The sequence below is a fragment of the Nannospalax galili genome, unplaced genomic scaffold, assembly GCF_000622305.1.
Source record: "Nannospalax galili isolate Female #2095 unplaced genomic scaffold, S.galili_v1.0 scaffold768, whole genome shotgun sequence".
NCBI classification, from domain to species: domain Eukaryota; kingdom Metazoa; phylum Chordata; class Mammalia; order Rodentia; family Spalacidae; genus Nannospalax; species Nannospalax galili.
The window spans coordinates 8,177,174-8,201,224 of NW_008360317.1; the positions used below are offsets into that span (position 1 = coordinate 8,177,174).

General features: G+C 41.3%; 3 protein-coding genes across 4 annotated transcripts in view; 1 reads left to right on the forward strand and 2 right to left on the reverse strand.

Annotated features, from left to right (window-relative positions):
• The window catches only part of LOC115066761 (protein POLR1D-like), a 51,671-nt gene extending 42,900 nt beyond the window's left edge, over positions 1-8,771 (reverse strand). Inside the window, exon 1 of the mRNA XM_029559660.1 lies at positions 8,639-8,771. Within this exon, the coding sequence (XP_029415520.1) occupies positions 8,639-8,664 (26 nt within the window). The 5' untranslated portion in view covers positions 8,665-8,771. The remainder of the gene's footprint in view (positions 1-8,638) is intronic.
• Positions 7,041-8,777, reverse strand: Polr1d (RNA polymerase I and III subunit D). Its single transcript, XM_008825068.3, has 2 exons — positions 8,639-8,777; positions 7,041-7,596 (listed from the first exon to the last, which is right to left on the reverse strand). Exons 1-2 carry the CDS (start codon positions 8,662-8,664, stop codon positions 7,221-7,223), a joined length of 402 nt encoding a protein of 133 aa, XP_008823290.1. The 5' UTR covers positions 8,665-8,777; the 3' UTR covers positions 7,041-7,220.
• A 1,079-nt stretch (positions 8,778-9,856) lies between these two features.
• Positions 9,857-24,051, forward strand: part of Lnx2 (ligand of numb-protein X 2) — an 87,585-nt gene continuing 73,390 nt past the window's right edge. The window contains exon 1 of one of the 2 annotated variants that reach the window (XM_029559658.1): positions 9,857-10,117. The gene's annotated coding sequence lies outside the window, so the exon portion shown is untranslated. The remainder of the gene's footprint in view (positions 10,118-24,051) is intronic. The other variant, XM_008825070.3, reaches the window with a different exon arrangement.

Genomic DNA, 24,051 nt, shown 5'->3' on the forward strand with positions numbered 1-24,051 from the left:
TATTGTCTCATATACAGTAACTCAATATTCTTTTAACATAATTATTAAGTAAATATATAAGCACATTAAAGCGATATAAAGTTAGGCACTTAGGAAAACAACACACACAACGTTTAAAGATATTATTCCTTTTAAAGCATTCACAATTGTTTTTTCATTGCTAAATGATCCAAGATCATTAAAAATTTGGGGCATTTTCTCAGTAACCTTTGTTCTCCTTTTATTTCATTGCTCAAACACCAGTTTCTCAGAAAGCAGGTCCCTGACTACTAAATCTCTCAATGCCTTTTTCTCTAGGTCATCCTTTTACTTCCTTGTTTATACTACTGCCAGAAATTAGAATATATATTTACACATTTATTTCCTATCTGTACCATTAGAAAATAAAATGCATGTAGGCCAATTTGTTTCCTGTTATATCCCTGGTTCCTAAATTGTACTTGCATATAGTCTGTGCTCATATTTATGAAAAAAAGTTGTTTTTATTTTGGAGACAAGGTCTTGCTATGTGGCCAGGCTGGCCTCAAACTCTCCAGCTTCCTGCCCCAGCTTCCCAAGGACTGGGATTAACATAGTGTACCACTATGCCCAACTGAAATGTTACCATGGAAGACAGCAAGTTGGTGAGAGTAGGCAGCATCAAGAGGCTGTTTGCTCACTCCCAGACCCTTTTTCTACTTCTAATTTTTATATCTGTAGCCCCAAATTCACACCATCCTTAAAAGATGCAAATTAATCCAGTATGGGTTGAGAGGATGAAGTTAACAGTTGTTAAATTTATTAACTCCTCTATCTATTAGTAGGACAGTCCAGAGGAGAGGTAAATCCCAAGGTTTTTGGTTGTCAGGGGGTAGCCGGAAAACCTCTAAATGACCATGGATTTGGGCACCAAAGAAGTTTGGGGTCATTTTCAACCCTTACCTGTATCTCTATATAGAATGCCTCTAAATTTGTTTTCTAGCAACTTTTGGTATCCAATGTTTTGTTTTGCTTTTTGAGACAGGGTTCTCCCTGTAGCCCCAGCTGGTCTGGAACTTGCTATGCACACCTGACTGGCCTCAATCCTGAGATCCACCTGCCTCTGCCTTCAGAGTAGTGGGATTAAAGGTGTGCGCTGTCATCCAATGTTTTTAAATTCCATTCCCCTATCTCTGTGGTCAGTAAATTACACTTGTACTAGTAAATGCCCCAAATTTACTGCTGTCTTCCATTGTTCTCTTCTACTCATTCTGCACACAGATGTGAGATGAAAATCAGCAAGTAATTTATGAATTAACTTATGAATCTTTTAATGTTTTTTTTTTTTTTTTTTTTTTTTTTTTTTCTCTATAGCCCCAGCTGGCCTGGAGCTCACTGTGTAGACCAGGCTGGCCTCGAACTCACAGAGATCCACGTGCCTCTGCCTCCCAAGTGCTAGGATTAAAGGCGTGTGCCACCAACCTGATGAACCATTCAGTTTTACTGGGATTACTTACAGGAGTACTCGGATGAGGGATTACTTATTGGTGCAGAAATGACTCAGACAGCAGCATCACCAAAGCCACTGAAGTCATCCATGAAAGCAGGAAACCTCAGTTGGTCTGTCTTTTCCAGACAACTCAGCTTGTTTCTGTTTCTAATAAATGGCTTGCCTTAACTGAAGGGGTCTGAGAGGGTCTCTGAGCAGTTCTTAGGGCTTATATGGAGAGGGAGAAGCCTAGTGAACCGTGTCAATTTCAGGAACTTCCTGAACCTATTGAGTTGTTTACTTCCTGAGATTTCTCTGCAGGATGAAATGTTTCACTTCCCTTCAAAACATCCTGAAAGGAACATTCCTAAATTTAGAATATTATTCAGTTTCCCTCCAAAATGGAAAGTTTTATCTTAGAGGAAATGGGTGCACATGGGCATACAATGCCAGAGGGAGGCAAAAAAAAAAAAAAAAAAAAAAAAAAAAAAAAAAAAAGAAAAGAAAAAAAAAAAAAGAGTATCAGATCCCTTGGAATGAATTATAGATGGGTGCCGGAACAGAACCTGAGTCCTCCGCAAGTGCAGCCAGTGCTCTTAATAGCTAAGCCATCTTTCTAGCCTCTTCCTTTTTCTTTCATAAAAATTTTAAAATAGCTGTGTGTGTGTGTGTCTGTGTGTGTGTGTGTGTGTATGCATGCACGCACTCATGTGCAAAGGGGGGTGCTGCTGTTGGGGATCAAACTCCCGGCCTGTCCATGCTAGGAAAGAACTTTAGCATGGAGCTACATTTAAAGTCATTTTTTCCCCCATTTTTTTTGTTTGAAAGAGGGTCTCCTTGTAGCCCCAGCTGGCTTGGGAACTTGGCCAGGCTGACCCCGATGTCACAGAGATCCACCTGCTTTTGCCTCCTGAGTGTTGGGATTAAAGGTAAGCACCACTTTTTAAAGACATAGTCTCAGCTGCTCAAGCTAGCCTTTTAACTTACTCTGCAGTCCAGGCTGTTGAATGTGAGCTCCTCCTACCTTGGCCTCCCAAGTAGCTGGTGTTATAGGCATGAAACACCAGGCCCAGCTAATGGCACCTTTACACTGTGAAAGAGGAAACTCATTTTTTCTTGAACACTTTCCTTTTCAGTCCACCAACTTCAACATTTGATGAGTTCCCGGAAAGCAGCCTACACCTGTCTTCATTGCTATCCTCAGTGCCTAGGATAGGTCTGAGAGAGCAGGTACTCATGAGATGATTGCCCTAAGAGGGTCTTATCTGTTCCATGTTCAGCACTTACCCATTAAATAGTACATATTGGGATACTTTATTGTAAATACAATTTGCCTGTTTCTGTATGTACAACTCCTTTGCCCTGTCCCAAACCACTGAAGGCCTTTTAGAACAGCCTCATTAGATTCTTTTCTTTTCACCATTTCTTAGAACTGCTATTAGGTACATACCTACTATATAAATAATTTGAGGTTCAGCGGTCTAGGTTTGAGAGGCATTTCATCATTGAATTTGACCAGAAAAGAGCTTCATTTTGAGTTATTATAGGTCGTTGGAAAGCAAGCTGGTAGATCTGGGTACACTTCATGATGGTTCAGTTTGAAGGATGTTCCAAAGATCATTTGAATCTAATATAATGCTAACCAAAAAGATGACTTTTGTCTAATGACCTGGAGACTATAACAATAGGTGAATCGAAAAGAAACATGGGAAATTGTGGGTCAAGGAATCTGATATGCTTTCATCTCTCTCTTGAAATGCAAGGTAATGTGGGTAGGCACTAAATTGACAACTTTTTATTTAGTCAATTTTCTTCTCTACAGAGTCTGTATTATGTCAATTAATTAGGGCACTTAGATGTTACAGCTATATGTGATTTATAACTATTTTGCAAAGTGCTTTGAAAATGCAAAGTGCTCAACAAGTACTCAAAATTATTAGAAATTAAAAGCCGTTGGAATGCAGACATATTTAATAACTGGCTCTTTAAAGGGCACAGTATTTTACGGATAAACAATTTCTGATCTTGAATCATTAACACTTCACTGGTTTATTCTGAATGAAATGTTATTAGAGAGCAAGTAAGTTACTGAATAGGTAATTTCTTTCCAGTTAATATAAATATGATTCAAGTCCATCTCCCTCATTCTTTTTTAGGACCACTTCTACCCTTCTTCAGTGCCTAGAGACTTCGTGCACCAATTCCTTCCCTACATCAGAGTCGATTATCCTGTTTGTTCTGCCTGTTTTCTCCCTTCCCCCATCTGCTTTCTGAAGGTGTTTTATGTGAACATGTGTTCATGGCCACCCTAAGCAAATTCAATACTGTGCATGTCACAGGATTAATGACACTAAATCCTCTACTACAATGGAGTCTTGAGATGGTGGTGGTCACCAGAAAGTATGGTCACCATATTTTCCACACATGGGTTTTCTTACATCTTCCAAGCTTCCTTGAAGTTGGCTTTCAAAAATCTTCACCCTAGATTATTTTCCATGTTTGCCCTGTGACTCTAATCTTTCATCATCCCTGCTCCTACGTAACCTCTCTAATGGCCACATATATGTTATTTATTAGAAAACTCAAAGCAAGCCATTTCTCAGCAGAAAGCCCTTTAGGCACCAAATGAATGTGCCCACAGTCCAGTAGCCTCTGTGCTAACTCCACCCCCCGCCCCTTTTTTTTCCTTTTTTTGAGACAGGGTCTCACGACGCAGACCAGGCTGCTCTGGAACTCAGAGCCTGCCTGACAGGTGTGTGATCAGCCCTACAAAGCAGCAGTTTTATTTTTACTTATTTTGCAGTGCAAGAGATCAAATTGAGGGCCTTGTGCATGCAAGGCAAGTGTTCTACCACTGAGCTATACCCCCAGCTCACCAATACTTTATTGCTCAGGTGACTCATTCAACACTACTCTCCCCATTTTGAATGCCTTGGCTTCTACAGCTCCACTTTCTGAAGGCTCCCTTACCATTTTACCAGTTACTCTTTCTTGGGGAAAAAAAAAAAAGTGTTTATTTTTATTTTATGTGTATGAGTGTTTCAATTGCACATGATGTAAATGCCCAGAGGTCAGAAAATGATGTTCGATCCCTGGAACTGGAGTTAACAGTGGTTGTTACCGCCATGTGAATTCTGAGACCTGAACCCAAGTCCTCTGCACAGGCAGCTAGTGCTCTTAACTGCTGAGCCGTATCTCCAGAAGCACCAATTGCCATTTTAACCATATTTTAATACTGAGGTTGGCCAGGGCCTTGTTTAAGGCTCCATTCTTTGTCACTCTCCTTTATGATCAGGATTGCATCTCTTCCATGGCCCCATCAACTCAACTGCCTACAATGCTCAAATACATGTTTTTCTCCCCATTCTAGTAACTGGCCCCAATCCTAGGTGGGAGTCAGTCACCTGCTTCCTTGTCTTCCACACCCAGTTCCTGAGGATACTCTTTCCACTATTACGAGTTTATTGCCTTCCCATGCCACTTCAACTCTTACAGCGTACCTCTGCTTCTACTCTGGCTTTGTTATATTTACCCTGAACCCCTATATAATAAAAGTAAATTATCACTCCAGTTCTTCTACTGAATCCAGAATAGGCCTTTCTCCTCCTTGCCTATTAACTAAAACATGCAAATCTTTTAGAACCTTCCATTCCTCAAATCATCATTTTCATGTCAGGAGCTTTTGCAATCAATTCCTTCCTCCCTATAATCTTGGGAAGAACTTTGATTTCTGTGCCTAATGCAGACTCCTCTCAAGTTCTCTACTTGACCCTGTATTTATTTTATTTCTCAGAACTACAACTCAAAAAAAGCTCTGACTACTATGTCTACCCTCAAGGCCTGGTACAAACCAGGCACTTAAGTACAAAACCATCTTTTAAAAAAGTGGACTGAGTGGGAAATACGGGTTGAATGTTTAGCAGGCTTGGTCAAATTTGACTGAATTGACTTCATGCCATACCTACTTACATAGATATATCTCGCATTCAACAAATAGCTAAAATCTAAAGTGTTATGCTACATAGTAGGATCATATACATTGATGAGCAGGTTGGTAGAATGGACAGACAATACAAACACTAAAAATAAAGCCAATATCAAGAAGAGACAGTATAATGAAAGCACACAGAAGTACCCAAACTAAAAACCAGCAATACCTCACTCCTCTAATTCTAGCACTGAGGAGGCTGAGGCATAGAGATCACCAAGAGTTCAAGACAGTCTTTTTTTTTTTTTTTTTTTTTTTTTTTTTTTTTTTTAAGGAGGGGGGTACTCAAATTGGGCTGGGAAGTTTGGCAACTATATATTTTGTTATTGGTGGCGTTTTCTGAGCAGTCTTGCTATGTATGTCAGTCTGGTCCAGCTTGTAATCTTCCTGCCTCAGTTTTCTCAATACAAGGATTATTCTGACTTGCACCACCATCCCCAACTAACAATTAAGTTGACTTAAGACTAGCATCAACAAAGGCCCCAGAGCACAGAGCTCAAGGGTTGACAAACATTTAGGGTGAATTAAGGGTCACGTTTGGGAGGGACAGTTATAAGATTAAAGAGGTAAAAAGGATGATTCTTAGATGTAATTTGCTAATATTTTAAGTTTTCAAAAAAAAAAAAAAGTCCTTTCTTCCATACAGACTTTCCCTTCTTCAAGTTTTTAGTTTATAACAAATGTTTCTTCTGTGTGCCCCCAGGCTATACTTGGGCACCTACCTAAGGACTGAAAATGTTATCTGATAATCCCAGTTTTCTAATAATTAAAATTGGGCCAGGGAGATGGATCAGTTGGTAAAGGGCATGCTATGAAAGCATGAGGACCTGAGTTCAAAACCTAAAACCCACTTTAAAAAGTTAGGTTTGGTGGCATGTGGGCAGAGTTAGGCAGATCTATGTAGCCGAAGCTAGAGTGTGACCGTGTCACATAAAAAACACACAGAAGAGCAAAAGCAAAACCCAAACAAAACAAAGGTTCCTGAGGAACCTTACTCAATGTTGATCTCTGGTGTCCATATGTACACATGTGCACCCACATGAACATGCCCATACATATGCAAAATAAGTTGTCTGGCTTACTTAAGTCATGACTATGTTTCATTAGTGCACTGAAATTCAAGCAGTAAACTGGTATCTATCCTATAAAGGCTTCAGCTACAAAGATGGAGCTTGATAGCAATTAAAATTGTCTTTCCAAAATTCTCACAAGTCTTTCATATTATTCCCCACCTTTACTCAATCTACCAATCATAGCAAAGGATGCATTTGTCACTAAGAAAAAACCTGGGGCCAGCAAGATTGCTCAGTGGGCAGTGGGTAAAGGCTTGCTGATAAGCCTGACAACCTGAGTTTCAATCTCTACCTGGTAGGAGAGAACTTAACTCTTCCAAGTTGTCCCTAACCTCTACATATGTATCACGGCATGTCTGTGCACACATGTACACTCTCAAAGAACATGTAATTAAAAATATTATTCCCATGATCAAAATCCTTATCTCAGTCCAATTTTCTCATGGTCTCTCACTTTCAATGTTGGTTCAGTTAAGGAGGAGAGAGTCATCCTTGAGGAACATCTAGGTATAAAGAATAGAAATCACTCAAACTAGTTTAAACAAAAGAGAGAATTTATTAGGTGAACACACTTGCAAGATTCCAATAGCTATAATGGGTCAAAAACTAGAACCACATTGTTCTATAGGACAGGACATGCTGTAGTCACCAAGTCTAATTTTGGCTTCTGAACCATCATGAGGACAGTCCTGCTTGCATCCTGTATAAGGAACTAGAATGTGGATTCATTTCTGCTCTCCTTTTGATCTTTATAGTTCTTTATGCTGGCCTCAAACTTGTCAAGCACATGCTGGCAGACATTCATGAGCTCATTCAAGCCTTTCTGAAACGGCTCAACAGCTGGAAGAGCACCCCGTGTCTGAATACGCAAATTAATTTTGCTCTCTGAAGGATGGGTCGTAGTGTAACCACAAAATTCCACTTCTGGGTTCTTCATGATCATGTACCGCAGAGAATTTCCTAGGGTATGGTCCTCCTCGTGCAATACAAATGTCACACAGTGTCTATCTGTTCCAGCTGCCTGGACCATTTCCAGGGCTGTCTTCCTCTCGCCTTCAGCCATTGAGGTCTTCAATCCTGATATTTTTCTACACACATATTTGTTTTTGTAAGAATGAGATCATATGGAATAATGCTTTCTGACTAGCTTTTTAAGATTTACTACACAGAACTCACAACATATTGATGCAGTTACACAGAACCATCAGCCTCTCAATTTTCCTGCCTTCACAACTTCTATCCGTAAATATTTAACTTATCTCCACAAAGGGTGTCTTTCCAGATAAACCAAGTGAAATGTTCACAAAACTCTTCTTTTGGCACAAGAACGGGGCAAGGTTACAATAAGGTAGGCTCTGCCGAAAGATTAAAAGGGAGTTGAGGAGCCAAAAAAAAAAAAAAAAAAAAAAACCTATTTAAAAAATGGAAAAAAGTTTTCAAGGGGCTGGCACGTGCTGGCCCAACCACAGCCTCCATTAAGAGATAAGCGGCTAGGGGTGGTGGTTGCAAACTCTCCTTTAATGCCAGAACATGGGAGGCAGAGGTAGGCGGATCTCTTACGAATTTCACGCCAAACTGGTATACATACTGAATTGAGTTCTAGGCCAAGGCTATATGCTGAGACCCTGTCTCAAAATAAAAAAAAAAAAAAAAGAGGCAGGCAAACTCGGAAGTGAAAACTGTTAAGTCTAGCAGGAGGAAGAAAATGAACTTGATAGAGGACTTAGGAGTAGTTTGCACAGAGAAGGACCGTGGGCGAGTTACAGGAACTCAGGCTAGACTACCAGCACCCAGGGAGAATGACCTGGTGCTTGACTTTACACGAGGCAGTTCTAAATGGGGGGTCGGGGGTGGGGGTTGGGGTGGCAGTTTGGGACTGAGCTCTGGTCTCTCAACTTCTCTCCCCTCCCAGATGGCTAGTGCACCTCAACTTTTCTGTAAACACACCCACGTCCCCTCCTCCGGTCTACACAATCCCGGTCGGTCCTTCTCCCCCTCCTCCGAGCGCCGGGCCAGGCCACTTCAGCACGCCGGGCCGCAGACATCTGCTGGGCCGCAACCGGCCGCGTGCCCCTCCGCTACCCACTCCCTGGCCCGGCCCGCCACCCCGTTGACTCCCTCCTCGCTAACCTCTCCAGCTCCTGGTCCTCTTCCATTGCGGGGCGGCTTCAGGGATCCTCAGGTGGTGCTGGTTAAAAGGACGCTCTTGTCCATGTCGCGAAATGAGCCGACAGAACAGGAAGAAACCGGCGACGGAAGGAGCGGCCGACGGAAGGAGGGGGGCGGAGTCGCAGCGGCGCGACAAGGCCCGGCCGAGGGGGCGGGGCGTCTGTCCCCGAGCGGGGCGGGCAGCTCACCTGGCGCAGCCGCTGCCAGACACTCAGGATGGGTACAGATCGCGCGGGAGCGGGGGGGGGGGGGGGGGGGGGTACAGAGTGCAGTGCCTTCACCCCGGCCCAGCTAGGCCAGTAGGCAGCGGACTAGTGGGGAAGGCAGGGCCGCGCGTGTGACCCCCAGTCACCTATTTAGTGTCAGAGTCTGGCTTTTATCTAGCTAGACCCGCAAGGGACCATATTACTCCGGGGCGGGTTCTCCCCTAGGGACATTTCCCAGGACCCCGAACACCTTGAAAAAAGTAGGGGGACTAAGGTGCAGAGACGAATTTCCTAACAATACTGTGGCTTAAGACGGTATTTTCCTCTCTGGGGGGCAAGTGCACCTCTCAATTAGGTCAAGGAGCAGCGTCTTCTGAGGGAGAACTGTCCCCCGTTCCGGTTCACCGTCTTCTTCCCGTGGGCCCTTTCTGCGCCCAGGACGTGTGCGTCCCCGCGGTGGACTAGGCGTTCCCTGTACTCTTTGATCCCAAAGCCTCACCTTCGTTCCCAGGTGCGCAGCCCCGCCTCGCTCACCGCACCCCCTCCTTCCTTCAGCACCCTGCTCGCCATCCTTGAGGTGTTCGCCCTCGGGGATCCTGACCTGGCCAGGTCCCCGCCCTACCCCAGCTGTCCTTTCTCCCAACACACCTACATTTCCGCGCCACCTGTTCTCACCCCACTCGCCTAGCCCGCCCTCCCTTCCAGCTGTTCCACAGCCCTCGCGACCCTCGGGGATGCGTGCAGACTCATCCCAAACGTCTAGGGTTCGGGACTCGGACCAGCAACAAGGCAGCCTGCGCGGAGGGGGAGGGCAGCGTGAGGGGGCGGAGTGGGCTCACTCTAACTCGGGAGTGACGAGCGAGCCTAGCCCCGCCCCTGAACTTCCGGATTGGCGGAGCTGCTTTCGGCCCACCTCTTGCCCGCCCTGCGCCGTCGCTGATACGCTCAGGTGCGTGTCGGGTTGGACCCGGGCCCCTGCGCTGGACCCGGGGAAGCAGCAGGGGCGGTTGAGAAGTGAAATCTTGGCCAGAGTTTGCTTCTTGCCAGGAAATCCGCGGCGGCGGCCGTTGCGGCTGAGACGGTCCCGGCGGAGAGGAGCCGGGCCGTCTGCCTCTCAGCGGCCTGCGGTGCCGGGAGCCCTTGCTCCCTCGGGACAGCCGCGCTTTTCCAGTGAGTAACTTCGCCCGCCCGCCTTGCTCCGCGCTCTCCTGTCGGCTCCGGGCGGCCGCCTCAGGTGCGGGCGGCGGCGGCGGGGTGTGGGGCGCGCCGCGCCTGGGAGGCGGCCCAGCGGCGCCGCCGGAACCGCCGAGGTCCGCGGCTGGCTTCGCCTGCGCTGCCGGGGCCTCGTGGAGCCGGGTGCGGCTTGGAAGAGGCGCTGCCCTGTGTGGGGCTGCGCGTGGAAGGCGGCCGGCGGGGTCGGGAGCCTGTGGTGTGGATCTTTGCGTTGTTTGCTTTTTAAGGAAGGGGTGTGTGGGGATGAGTTTTCCCACTCAGGAGTGTATATTGTCGGGAACTAGAGTGGCACGAGCTGCCCGCAGGGTGGGTTTGGTTCTCTGGAAGGGTTGGGGAGAGGTCTCTCAGCCCCAGCCTGAGAAATCTCACCTGCCCCTTCACGCCAGAGAGAGATTTGACGTCTTCCAGGTGGTTATTTCAAAATACAGATCTCGGTTTGGAAGCATTTGTGTACAGAGCACCACTTGGGAAATGCATCACTCGCTTTTCAGAGCTCTCTGCCACGTTTTCCACAAGGACTTTTTAATGCACTGTTCTAGTGTTTCAGTTTGCGTTTAAGATTGTGTCTGCCAGGAACCAAAGGAAGCTTTTGCATGACTTCACAGAATCAGTTTTTCGTTGTGGAAATCACAGAAAGCAAGAAACAAAGCTCAGTGAAATCCATGGCAAGTACAGTTGGAGGAAACATTTGTGAGCCCCAGTTTATTGGAACTGTCTTCACTTTAAGAATTTCACATTCTTGTAGCTGTAGTCCTTAGTTGGAATTGGCCTTCTTCCCAGGACAGATTTTGCTTTTCTCTTGCTTGTAGGGTGACAGCCCTGATGAAGTTGGTTCTCAGTAGATCTGTTTACTTTGATAGATTTGATTCCCCACCACCTTTGGAAAAAGGACTTTGGCAGGTAAAGGAGGAGGAGAGTCTCCTGTCCTCTTTGGCTGTCGAAGTGTTGAGCCGGAACCAACAAAGTTTTGCCATTTTGAACTTGTCCAAGTTCCACATAGGCGTTTTCCCATAGGGGTCAAATATAGGCCAAGTCAGAACAGCAGTGGAATAACATTACTTTTAGTTCAGTCCATTTGCATGTTAACATTCAAATTCTGTATATTGTTCCTTTACAGGTTTGAACATTTTTTATATATTCAGTAATAGTCTTGTGCATAGCAAGCATTAGTGGCAGGGATCACTTCTTGCCTGAAGTTCCTCAGAAGACTTTATTGGGGGCTGGAGAGATGGCTCAGCAGTTAAGAGCACTGACTCCTCTTGCAGAGGAACTGGGTTCGATTCCCAGACCTGCATGGCTGGAGCTAACCATCTGTAGTACCAGGGGATCCGACACTCTCTTCTGTCCTTCCTGGCCATCGCACAACATGGGTGCACTTATATGCAGACAGTGTGCTCATACACATAAATTATAATAAAAATATATAAAAGACCTTATGGAAACAGGTCCATATACTTCTATTAATTACCTGAAAGTAATTTGAACAAAGTCATGGGGAACTTAAAAGTATTTCTGCTTGTAGTTTGTCAGAGAAGTCATCAGCTTCAAATTGGTGTGGGATTTCACCAGGACAGTATGTAGGGTATGATGTTTTCAGCTGTGCCTACAGGAAGTCAGGCTGAAGGATACAGGGTTTGGGGTTGAAGTAGTAGTCAGGGGATGGTGTGTTATTCATTTTAGAGTTCACGGCACTTTGTCTCATCCACACTGGACACTCAGATTCCTTATTTGTTGAACCGATGAGCAGAAAAAAAAGAATTTTGTGTATCACATCAAGACATTTGGACTTTATTCAATCAGTGATACTGAGCAGCTAATTTCAAACAGGAAAATGTCATCATAACATTTGCATTCCATAAAGATAACTGCAGCAGTGTGGAGGATGATGGGAATCCAGATGAAAGATGAGAGATGAAAGGGAGGCTGGTACAGTGCAGGGGTTGTCCATTCATATCTGGTTTTGGAAAAGTTTTGTCTCTCATTGGGCAACTTCTTTGTCCCTTACATTCATGGATTAGGATTTGGAAACTTGAAAAAAATGTGTCTAGCACTTTGAATAGTGCATAGTGTGTAGTAAGAACTTAGTGCTAGCTGTCAGTCTGTGAAGGCAGTGGGAAGAGAGCTGATGGGACATTAAGGAGATATGGATCGGTAAGTGACCAGATAGGATGAATGAGAGAAGGATGATCCCTTAGTTTTTTGACTTGGGGTATGGGTGTGCAGTAGTTAAGCTGGTCTTGGAGTCAGAAGAGTAATTGAATTATGTCACTTGCCCTTAGAATTACAATTCAGAGTTTTGATTCCCCCAAACTTAGGAACAGTCATAATACCTGTTTAGTAAGGTTTAGGATCAAGTGAAATTACGCATGAAATGCCCTTGACGCGGTCTGTAGTACATTCCTAGTGCTGAATAAATATTAGTTGTTCCTTTAGTGATGATATTAGTGAGGTGGTGAAATGTTGGAGGCTGTGAGAAGGAACAGTTTAAAACAATTGATGGAAGATTTAGGGAATTGGAGATAAATTCAGCTTGGAACCAATCCAGTGAGGTGCTACATGGATGATTAAGATGTCTGCGATGCAGTTGTTGGATAGAAGCTAGGAAAGAATAGAGAAGGAAAGAGTTTGCAAAAAACCTTTATGAATGTGTATGCTAACCTCTATGGGATATTTGGGTTCAGGGGAAGTAAATTCTGGGAGAAGAGGAGGTGGGGTGTTGGAGTTTGCTTTCTGTTGCTATGATAAAATACTGACCAAAAAGTTGGTTAACTTGAGTCAAGGCAGGAGCTGAAGCAGTCACCATGGAGCAGTGCTGCTTACTGGCAAGGACGTTAAAATAATAAAACAAAAGGGTTTAAAGAAATCTTAAAAAAAAAAAAAAGAAAAAAAAGAAGAGAAAATACCTCTCAGACATGGCCATAGGCCAATCCAATGGAGACAGTTCCTCAACTGAACGTTCTTCTCCCCAGATGACTCTAGTTTGTGTCAAGTTGACAACAACTAACCAGCACATGGGATTTATAGTATAGCAATGTCAAGAGTGTTGACGTTGAAGATTTCAGGCTCCTGCAGGTATATAAAGATGCATTTTGGAGCTGGGCATGGTGGCACACATCTGAAATCTGTGCATTTCAAAAACTGAGGTAAGACAGTCACCCTTCAGTTTGAGGTCAGCCTTGAGTATACAGTAAGGCCCATCTTTGGCTGTCATCAAAGGAGAATTTCAGGCTGTTGCAGTCTGGTGGCTCTGTTCTCTTCACTTTCTTGGCTTTCTAATTGTCCTTGCCCATCTCCAAGGCCCCAGTCCAAATACTTTTTACTATGCGGAGCAATTTAGCATTTCTCCTTGCTTCCTGGCTACAGTTCCTTCTAGATCTACCTTGATAAACTCAAGAAGGTTACAAGAAAAAATCAGATGTTTTTTATTGCATAGATTCACTCTATTAACGGGTCGTACTGGCTGAAAATAATTACACACACACACACACACACACACACATACACATATATACATGCATGCACCTTTCATGTAGAATTGTAATTGTAGACTGCTACGCCCATGCAGGTCTACACTTGACTGTTAGGGGGCCTAGGAGTTTTAGTAAACAATCCCCTTTATCTTTCCTGACATGTTTCTTTTCACCAAGAAGTAGAAATCCACAGAAAAATCTGTGGTTGTGTAAGTTTTGGTTGGTTGGATTCAGAAAATCATAACTGTTAGCATGATAAGTTATTTAGAGGAAGTTTTCAGTAATTGAGATACACCCCCAGCCCATGGAGTTTTTAGAGTGTATGCTTTCTAAAGCAAAGATCCTATCTGTTTTGTTCACTGTAGAATCCCCAGGTACCAGGGAGGGAGGGAGGGAAAAAACAAAAGAAAAATTAATGTAGGCATGAGTGAATGGGTCTGTTGGCTTTGAACAGAGTTCTCCAGATCTAGTCATTGGTCAGAGAGGAAACAAAAGAGAATTTGAGTTTCCTGAGGAAACTTCAAATGCTTACTTGCTTATGAGAAGATAGAGGAATTCTTACAGAACTGGTGGCTATTATGATCCAGTTGTCCTCATGCCAAGTACTGTAATTAGTTGCTTTTTACATTTTGCTGCTATAGTTATGGGGTGTGGGAAAGAGTTCTCCAAGGCTAGAGACTACATTGTGTTATACACCTCAGTGTTGATCACATGACATATAGGGATATAACTTTGTTCCTAGGTAACTAACAATGACTTCATCATAAATTTGTCTTCTCATGGTTACTAAAGTTCCAGAACAGAATCTCTGAAGTCTTGATAAGGATAGTTGGAAAGCTAGACAGATATGTGTTTCTCTCTTACTTGGAGATTTTGGACTCTTACTTCCAAAGTCAGTTTCCCTCATTGGAGAAATTCTGAGAAAGGAAATTTGGTTTTTCTGCTTTTGTTTTTTTTCTTTAGAATTAGTCTGGGTCGGAGAAATGAGAAATGGAAACAAATCAGAAAACAGGCTACAGGCAAATAACATACTAGAAAATAATCACTGTATTATCTGCTTAGCACATAACCTTTATTTGTAAAACAGTTTTAATTTTTTTATTATAAAAGTAAGCTTAGACTTCTTTTAAATAACCAGGTACTCAAAAGTTTGTAACTGTCTAGAGAGATGGCTTAACAGTTTAAGAGCACAGGCCCGGGGTTCAGTTCCCAGCACCCACATGGAAGCTAACAACTATCTAAAGTCCAGTCCCAGGAGATTGGATACCTTCTGACCTCCAAGAGCATTGAATGGCATGGGTACACATACAAACATGCAAGCAAAACACTCAAAAAATAAAATTTTTAAAAAGTTTATAACCAGGTTTTGAGGACTTAGAATATTCTGTAGGAAAACCCTTGTGCTCAGCTATAACAAAGATTTCAATGGTTCTGTTGGCTGTTAGTAAATCAGAGAAATATTTACCCTCCCCATTGGGATTTTGTCTGCCAATCCTTGCTTAAGTTTAAAATTTAATTCTTTATCAGAATCCTTGTCAGATAAACTATATAATCATTGAAAAGATAAATTTAAATCTCTAAATTTCTTCTGCAGTGATTTTAATGCTTGAGCTTCTATTTTTCAATTTAATTATATTCACCAGGTCCCTAAGCATAGTCATATGATCAGCACTAAGCTGTAAAACAAACAAAGGTAGTTTTTAACCCTTGGAGAAATCAAGTCTTAAAACATTCAGTGGAGGAGATAGTCATGAAAGTCAAGTAACTAAGTACTCTTCTAGTTCCTTGACTCTTCCAACGCCAGTGACCTTCACGTCCGCTGTGGTTTAACATTCATTTGGTACCTTGGCATTTTCTACATTAGAAACGTACATCATTAAACTGCTGTATCCTGTTCTGATTGTAATCACTGATCCATTTGACTTTCTCATGCCCACAGTTTATCGTCCAGTGCCCTTCCTCCTCAGAGACAGTTCACCAGCCTCTCTTCCTCTCCTATCTCCTTTACTCTGCTAGGCTTGCAGTCTTCACAGTCTGAGCCCTGGCTTAAGCATCTGGCATGTGCTTTCACTGGCACCTTGCCTGTCTTGAGCTTGTCTTTGTAGCACCCCTGCTAGAGTAACATCCCTGCTTCAGCCCTGTACTGCTTTTTCTCAGCGCAGGAAATTGCCACTCAACTGTGCTTCCACCCTGTTAATTCCCCTCACTCAATTTTGTATCTACTGAGTGCTCTGACACTGACCTAAGACAGAATAATCAAAGAACAGATACCTCAGACAATTCCAAATTGGTAACTGCTTTGAAGAAACAGTGCAGAGGTGTGTTGTTTACTGCTGTGTACTCTAGTCCATTTGAAATGTGGCTATTTGGTCGAGAAATACAATAATGTAAAATCCATGCCAGTTTGAAAACAACTGGACTATCAAAACACCCATAAAACCTCATTAATAATTTTATATTGATTACATCTTGAAATAACATTTTAGTATCAAATGCACCCATAAAAACTTCATTAATAATTTTATATTGATTACGTCTTGAAATGGTAACATTTTAGACCTATTGATCAAAGAAAATACTTGTTTTCTAAAATGTGGGTATTAAAACATCTAAAAGGGTGAGAATCAGCTCACATTTCTAAATGTTGGACAGTGCTGGTATCAGGTGCTGCCTGGGGATATGATACCGGGAGCTAGCTTCGCTTCTGCAGAGCAGGTATCACTGGAGCTTCCCCTTTGTCACTTAAAGGGGTATGTGGTTGTTACAAAGACAAGTGCTCCCTAGAGGAAGCAATTGGAGGGAAAAAGGAGGTGAGTGGATGGGAGAGCAGATTTTACTCTTCATTGAGCATGAATTTTTCCAAACCTTCATCTTTCACAAACTCTTTGATCCAACCTCTACCTCTTCTGTAATCTGCAAATAATCTGGTCACTTCATGGAGAAAGTTGAGATGACTTGCTCTGATTTCTCTCAGGCTTCTGTTTTTCCCCTTTCCAACTTACCTACTAAAGTCTCAATTCTGCTGAAGAGTGATTTGACATGGCCCTCAGTCCCATCCTTTTAAATCTCAGGAGTGCTTCATGGTTTAATTATTCTATATTTAATCACTTTTTCTCTATTAAAATGTTCCAATGTTGAAGTTTTTAATATATTAAAGCAATGTGCTCAAGATTTATTAAGGTAATCAAAATAAAACTATTACTGAGATTTTTACGTTATTTTTATCCCTTGGTATTTGAAATCTGATTAAATATTTTGGACTTAACAACATATCTCAGTCCAGATGCTAAATTTTCAGTGGCTAAATGAAAAGAATCCTACCAAAATAATGCAAACAACAGAAAAACATTTTGTTGTTTCATTTTTTTTCTGATCATTTGTCACTATGCTTAATATATTGTGAACCAGAACTCTAGAACTTTTTTTGTGTTGCAAATAGAAACTATACCCTGGAGACACCTTTCCATTTTTCTCTCCTAGCCTCTAGTCCACATGGTCTACTTCCTCTTTCTATGCATTTAGCAGCTTTAGATGTCTCATTTGGGAGGCAGCTCATTTTGCTTAGCATAATGACCACAGGGTTTGTGTTGTAGCATGTGACAGAATTTTCTTCTTTTTTTTATGTTCACTGAATGTAGTATATACCACATTCTCTTTAGCCATTTATCTGTCAATGAAATTTGGGCTGTTTTCACCTCTTGGCTATAATGCGCCTATGAACATGAGTGTGCAAATATCTGAGGCTCTGATTTCAATTTTGGGGGGATATATATACTCAGAAATGGAATTGATGGATCATATGTCAGTTTTTAAAAAATTTTTTAACTTGCCCGCCCTTTTTCTCAGTGATTATATCATTTTACAATCCCACCACCAGTACAAAGATTCCCATTTCTCTATAGCCTCAGCAGCACTTGTTATATTCTCTACTTTCTGTTCTATTGGATGGTAACTATCTTAATGGGTATGTGGTGATATCTTACATTGGTCTTGATTTGCATTTCTATGATAATGCACATTTTGCCATAGTTGTGGTCATTTGTGTATCATTGCAGAAATGTCTTTTCTAGTTCTTAACACATTTAAAATACATTTGCTTTATTGTTGAGTTATTGGAGTTCTTTGTGCATTTTGGATGTTGACCTCTATCAAATATGATTTACAAACACTGTCTCTGTTCAGTAGGTCACCTTTTCACACTGCTGGCTGTGTTCTTAGATGTGCAGATTTCAAGTTTGATGTCCCATTTGTCAAGCTTTATTTGTATTTTGGGAGGTCATATCCAGGGAATTCTCACCTAGTTTCACAAAGCTTTTCCCCTGTTTTTGTTCTTGGAATTTTATAGTGTCAGGTCTTACATTGAGGTCTTTAATCTATTTTTGAATCAATTTTTGTATATAAAAAAAGGTCCAAACAAAATATTTTAAACATGTCCCTTAGGCTTTGTTAATAGAAATAAGGGGACATTCTGAAACACAAAATAGTTTTAATTTAGGAAGATTGATATCAGGAATTGGGTGAGGATTATTTCTCAAACAGTATATCATTGTATGTTGTATTGTGAATTTCACTGTCTTTCTGTTTCTTATAGTTGTGAGACACTAAGATGGAAACAGTCAGTATTCTAGATTTAGCAGAAGCTAAAACATAAAATCAGAGAGGAAAAGCCAGTTACTGGAGGGCCTGTGGTTATGCCCTGTGCATCTGTTACTCATCATGTAATGCCCTTGGTCAGTAGCTACAGTAGGTGCCTTTGAAGACCATTCTGTGACTGCTTGATTTCAAAAATATCCTGAGTAATTAGTTTCCATGTGAAATATTTATTGATTCCATTAATTTCACTAACCTTAAGCTTTGTGTTTTCTTTGTAGATGAGCTACTTAATATGTTTAAATATGGAATTTCTAATTTTGTTAAAAAATAGGTGAAGTTTTTCTGAGACTTTGGTTTAGTCTCTTTTCCAGGTTATTATCTTACCTTTGAATGACTTTTCTACTTTGAGGGAATATAATGATAGGAGAAACCTTCTAGGATTTACTTTGTGAATCTGAATTCTGTTTTTTGTTTTGTTTTGCTTTTGAGACAGTCCCCCTGTACCCCTAGCTGGCCTGGAACTTGCTATATAGACCAGGTTGGCCTGCATTCATCAGACTCAGTGTCTGAGTACTTGGATTGAAGATATACATGGCTTGAATTATTTTTTGTATTTTATTTTATGTATATGAGTGTTTTGCCTGTGTGTATGTAAGTGCACTATGTGAATACCATGCCTACAGAGGCCAGAAGAGGGTGTCAGATCCCCTGAACCCTAGTTACAGATGATGGTTAGTTGCCATGTGCTGGGAATTGAACCTGGGTCCTCTGAAATAGCAGCCAATACTCTTCACTGCTGGGTCATCTCTCTAGCCCCAGAATTTTTTTTTTAATGGTATGTAACTCAGTTACTTTTTTTGTTGCTATGATAAAATACTCTGAAAAAAGCAACTTAAGGGAAAAAGGGTTAATTCTGGCTCATAGCTCTAGGGTGCAGTTCATCATGGCAGGGAAGTAAGTCATGGCAGCAGGAGCTTGAGACAGGTGGTCATATGCTTCTGTGGTCTGGAAGCAGAAAGGGAAAGTGCTCATGTTGAGCTCCCTTTCCCTATTCAGTCTACGACCCCAACTTATGGAATGGTGCTTCCCTAATTTAGGGTGGGTCTTCCCATTCCAATTAACCTAATCTAGAGAATGCCTTAGAAGCTAACCTAAACTAAATAATTCTTAATAAGTATGCCCAGGAGGTTATTTTCTAGGTTACTCTAGACCTATCAGATTGACAGTATTAACTATATTAATATGGAAACCATTTATAGAAAACATTTTATTTATTTTTTTATTTTATGTGTATGAGTTTATTGCCCACATGTATGTAAATGAACCCATGTGCAATGCCATGGAGGTCAGACAAGAGCTTCGGATTCCTCTGGAACTGGAGTTAATTTAAGGACCATTCGTAGCTGCCATATGGGTGCTGGGAATCAAACTCCGGTCCTCTGCAAGAGCAGTCAATTCTCTTAACTGCTGAGCCATCTCTCCAGCCCAAGAAAACATTTTTTTTAAATTGATGAATGCATTTTACAGAATACAGAAGAATAATGCTATGGTTTTATTATTATTTGAATATGTCAACCAAGGGTTCATGTTTGATCCCTAACTGGGTGATATTCAGAGGTGGTGGGACTTTGAAGAGATGGGGCCTACCAGGAGGTCTTTTAGGTCAGTTGGGAACAAGCTTTAAAAGGGATTACTGGTCTCTTTTTTAAACGTGCATGTATATTATGAGTGTACATAGGAACACATGCACATGTGTGCACTTGAGTAGTGTGGAAGCTAGAAGAATCCTCCCATCTGTGCTGGAATGTCTACTGGTGTTGTCTTGTGAGACGACTGCAGCTGTTGAGAGTTCATGGGTGTAATGTCCCTGTCATTGTCCACTCTGTTTTACAGCAGTCTTCCCTGTGAAATCTGGCTCCTACATTCTTTCACCCCCTTTTCTACAATGTTCCTGAAGTTTGGGTGTAGAAATTGTGTTACAGGTGTTACATTTGGGGATGGACACCCCATAGTCATTTATTCTCTGCATTTTAACCAGTTGTCATTTTCTGTAATAACCTCTGTCCACTATAGAAAAAAAGAAGCTTCTTTAATGAGGGGTAAGAGCTGCCCAAATCCAGAAAGCCCAAGAGTGCCAAAATCAAGAGTACTCTTAAACATCAAAGCCAATTTTCAAGTGATGCTTATTAAGTTAACTGTTTTCCTTATAAAGAGTTCACCTGTTATAAAGTTCCTTAGCACGGTTTTAAATGTGACAAAGTGCTTAAAGTTTCTTTTCTGTGGTTTGGGTTGATCTGAATAAAGCTTATGCTGGAGGAAAGCAAAATAGACCACTAAGTAGCTCCTACTTACTCATAATGCAGCATGATAAAACCTAGGCATAGAAAGCCTCATGATAGGATAAAAGCTTATTGTAAGTTATGAGTAAAGAATGGTCTCAAGTGGAAATAAATGTGACGATTATGCAGCTTCTAAGACAGCTTAGTATATGAATGATTATCATTTTTTTCTGCTATTGTGATTACATTTTCTTTTCTTCGATTACTGGATATTTACTGAATACATACTATGTTCCAGGTTCTGGTGACAGTGTGACAGTAAGATCTGGGGATCTTTTCACAGAGCTTACACACTGAGCAGGAACATGTGCTGTTTATTATAGGCAAGTGCATGGAAGGTTACTGATAAACATTACAAAGAAAATAAAATGATGTGGTTAGATCTGAGTGTTCTGTTACTAATGGCTGAAGTTATAACCTAGTCTCCACATTTCCTTTTTTTTTTTTTTCACCAGGAAACCTTTTAAGCAATACGGCCATAGAGTGTATCACTGGGAAGCCTGCATAGGGTCTAGGGTATTCTTGGGAAGTGTTCCCTCACTGAGCCACACACCCAGCCTTCACATCATCTTCCCCTTGCACACTCTCTCCTGGATAGTTCCCCACTGAAGAGAAATAAAGAGCTAACATAGGAAGCCAGGAAGGGAAATGAGGTATCTGGGGAAATTGGTTCTCAAGTACTTGAGCTGTCTCATGAAGATAGGAGTTGAGTTTGTGTCTGTCAGCATCTCGGCAGTCCTTTAGATTCCTTTCTTTCAGTTAAGAAAACATAACCCTACCAGTTATTAGGGAGAGAAGAAAAACATTTTGTCAGCCCTCAAATTGGCAGTTTTGTTTGGAAGTTCTTAAAAAGCTCAACGATGTCACTTCATCAAAACTGTTAATATGTAACCTAGATTATCTTTAAAATTGATGTGTAAGACCCTTGTGCTCTGCTTTCTTTGGTACATAAGAATTTAGAGTGTGACCCATGACTCATAGCTGACGTTGTGGTACATTTTTAGAAACAATGGAGGTAATAGTAGATTTCCCTTCAGCGGCAGTGGCAGAAGCAAATACAAGAAAACACAAATTTGTATCTCCTGGTTAGAGCTGTGTACTGAATGATTCTTAGAAGTGTGTTGAGACTAGATGTTTAAATGATCTAGGTAAAAAGCTAGGTAAAAATTTGTCTCATTTAAAAAGAGTCTTATTATCAGGAAATGAACAAACAAAAAACCATCTGCATTTCTCCCAGTTTTTGAGTATGAAGTGACTTTGCAGATAAATATGATACTTGTTTTACTTGATTTTGAAACAAATAGATGAAGCAATGATATAGTCTTGGGCATACTATAAGGGTTCTGTGAATTTTTTTCTTTTTGATATGGATAGTTGTTTGTATGTTTTGCTTTTCATTTTAACCATGATGGTTAAAAGTTCAATGTACATGTACAAACTTTCTTTTATTTCTTTTGTACATACTGCCTTGCTCTGGTTACAGTGTTTGACTTTTACTGTTTTTCGTTTTGTTCTGTTTTTTGACAGGGTCTCCCTAGTCCCAGCCCAACTGGAAGTCACTGTAGACCAGGCTGGCCCCAGTCCTCAAAGAGATCCACCTGTCTCTGCCTCCTGAGGGCTGGAATTAAAGGTGTGTGCCACCACTCCCTGTGTGGGTGGTTTTTTGTTTTTAATTCTGGCTGACTTCTTTTGTGCATGAAGTCTCGTATGTATATGTGTGTGTGTCTGTCTGTCTGTGTGTGTCTATGTGTGTAGATATTTTAAAACATTTATTACTCTGCACTTTGATTTAAAAATAGCTCAACATTTTAATTTTCTTGTCCTTTTGAAATTTCATGTGGCCACCTTTTAAATATCGTGATCTCAAATGAATTATAATACTTTTAAAAACAGTATTTGTCTCTTGAATTATGTGTACATGTTACGATGCTTAGATTTTCTTTGATGGATATAGACAAAAATGACATTGACTTTTATTGGGGGTGGGGAGTAGTGCTAGGGACTCAAACCCAATAGTCTTGTGCATGCTAAACAAGTGCTCTACCACAGAACTACATCCTCTGCTCCTTTTTTATTGTTTTTTTTTTTTTTTTTTTTTTGAGGAAGGGTCTTCCTATATATAATCCATATTGCCCTGAAACTCACAGTGTAGCTCAGACTAGCCTCAAACTTGTGATCCTTCTGCCTTAGGCTCCTAGGTGCTGGGATTATAGGTGCATATGCCACTGCACTTGGATGCTTATTTCTTTCTAAAGAGAATGATTAAGCCAAAAGCAGTTATATACACCTGCAATCTCTGTAGTGTTTGCAATACTGAACACTCAGGAGGCTAGACAAGATGACCACCAGTTCAAGCTAGCCTCGACTGTATAGTGAGACACTGTGTCAGAAAAGACTGAGGAATGTGGAACACAGTAAAAAAATCAATTTAATCTTTATGATACTTCAAAAGAAAATAGGACATTTTATATACTATAACAATGGGAGAAAATACCTATTTGGTACACTTCAAATTCTGCTTAAAAACCTGGTTATTAGAGAACATCATAGTACAAATTGTGCCTAATTAACTGTTAATTGAAAAAACTCAGTTTACAATGCTCATCAATTCTGCACATTGTTAACTTTTCAGTATTCGCCCTCAGAATATTTTTTCATTTTTTTAGTAATGCTGTGTTACATCCATCTTGTACTTTTTATAAAAGATCATCTTTGAATTCAACCAGGATGTAATATCAGATATGGAGAGGGGAAGGTAAATTTTTCTCAGTAACTTGAAGACTTTGACATTTTCAGTGTTATATTGGCTTCCCTTTGATTATGAAACAGAAATGGACAGAATTTTACAACTGCCAGTGTTAGTCATTATAGTAATTACCATTTCTGTGACTTCTCTATGGTTCTCAGTCTACTAGAAGTTTTACATCACCTTCAGTTAATAGTCATGACAGTCCTGTGAGGGCAGTACTTTTTACCTAGAAGTTGAATTCCAAAAGCCGGAGAGACAGTATATAGCTTGGACAAAGTAGAGTGGTTACCTATGATTGGAAACCAGAACTCTTTTTTCTAAGAGGCATATTTACTATATCAGACTGTGAAAAGGTTTTGATAGACTCATAATTGGGTTTCCCCCTCTTTTGCTGAAAAAGACATAGGTTCCAAATGTAAAATCTGCAGTTTTATTCTTGAACTCATGGCAAGATGACCCCCCCCAAAAAAAACATTCAGTGAGATTGTTATGTTAAACCGCTAGATGCATAGATGGACAAGGTGGCACATGCCTGTAATCTCAGCACTGGAGAGACAGAGGCAGGAGGATCAGGGGTTCAAGGCAGGGTACTGTGTGTTTCATATGAACTATTCAGCAAAGACTGTTTCCCCCACCAGTTCAATAGAAAATGGCAGTATAGGAGGAGGCATAAAAAGAGGGCACAGCAGATCCACCAGCATCTTAGCTGAGAGGTTCTTTATCACCCTTTGAGAGCCCGCCTTCCTTCCTTCCTTCCTTCCTTCCTTCCTTCCTTCCTTCCTTC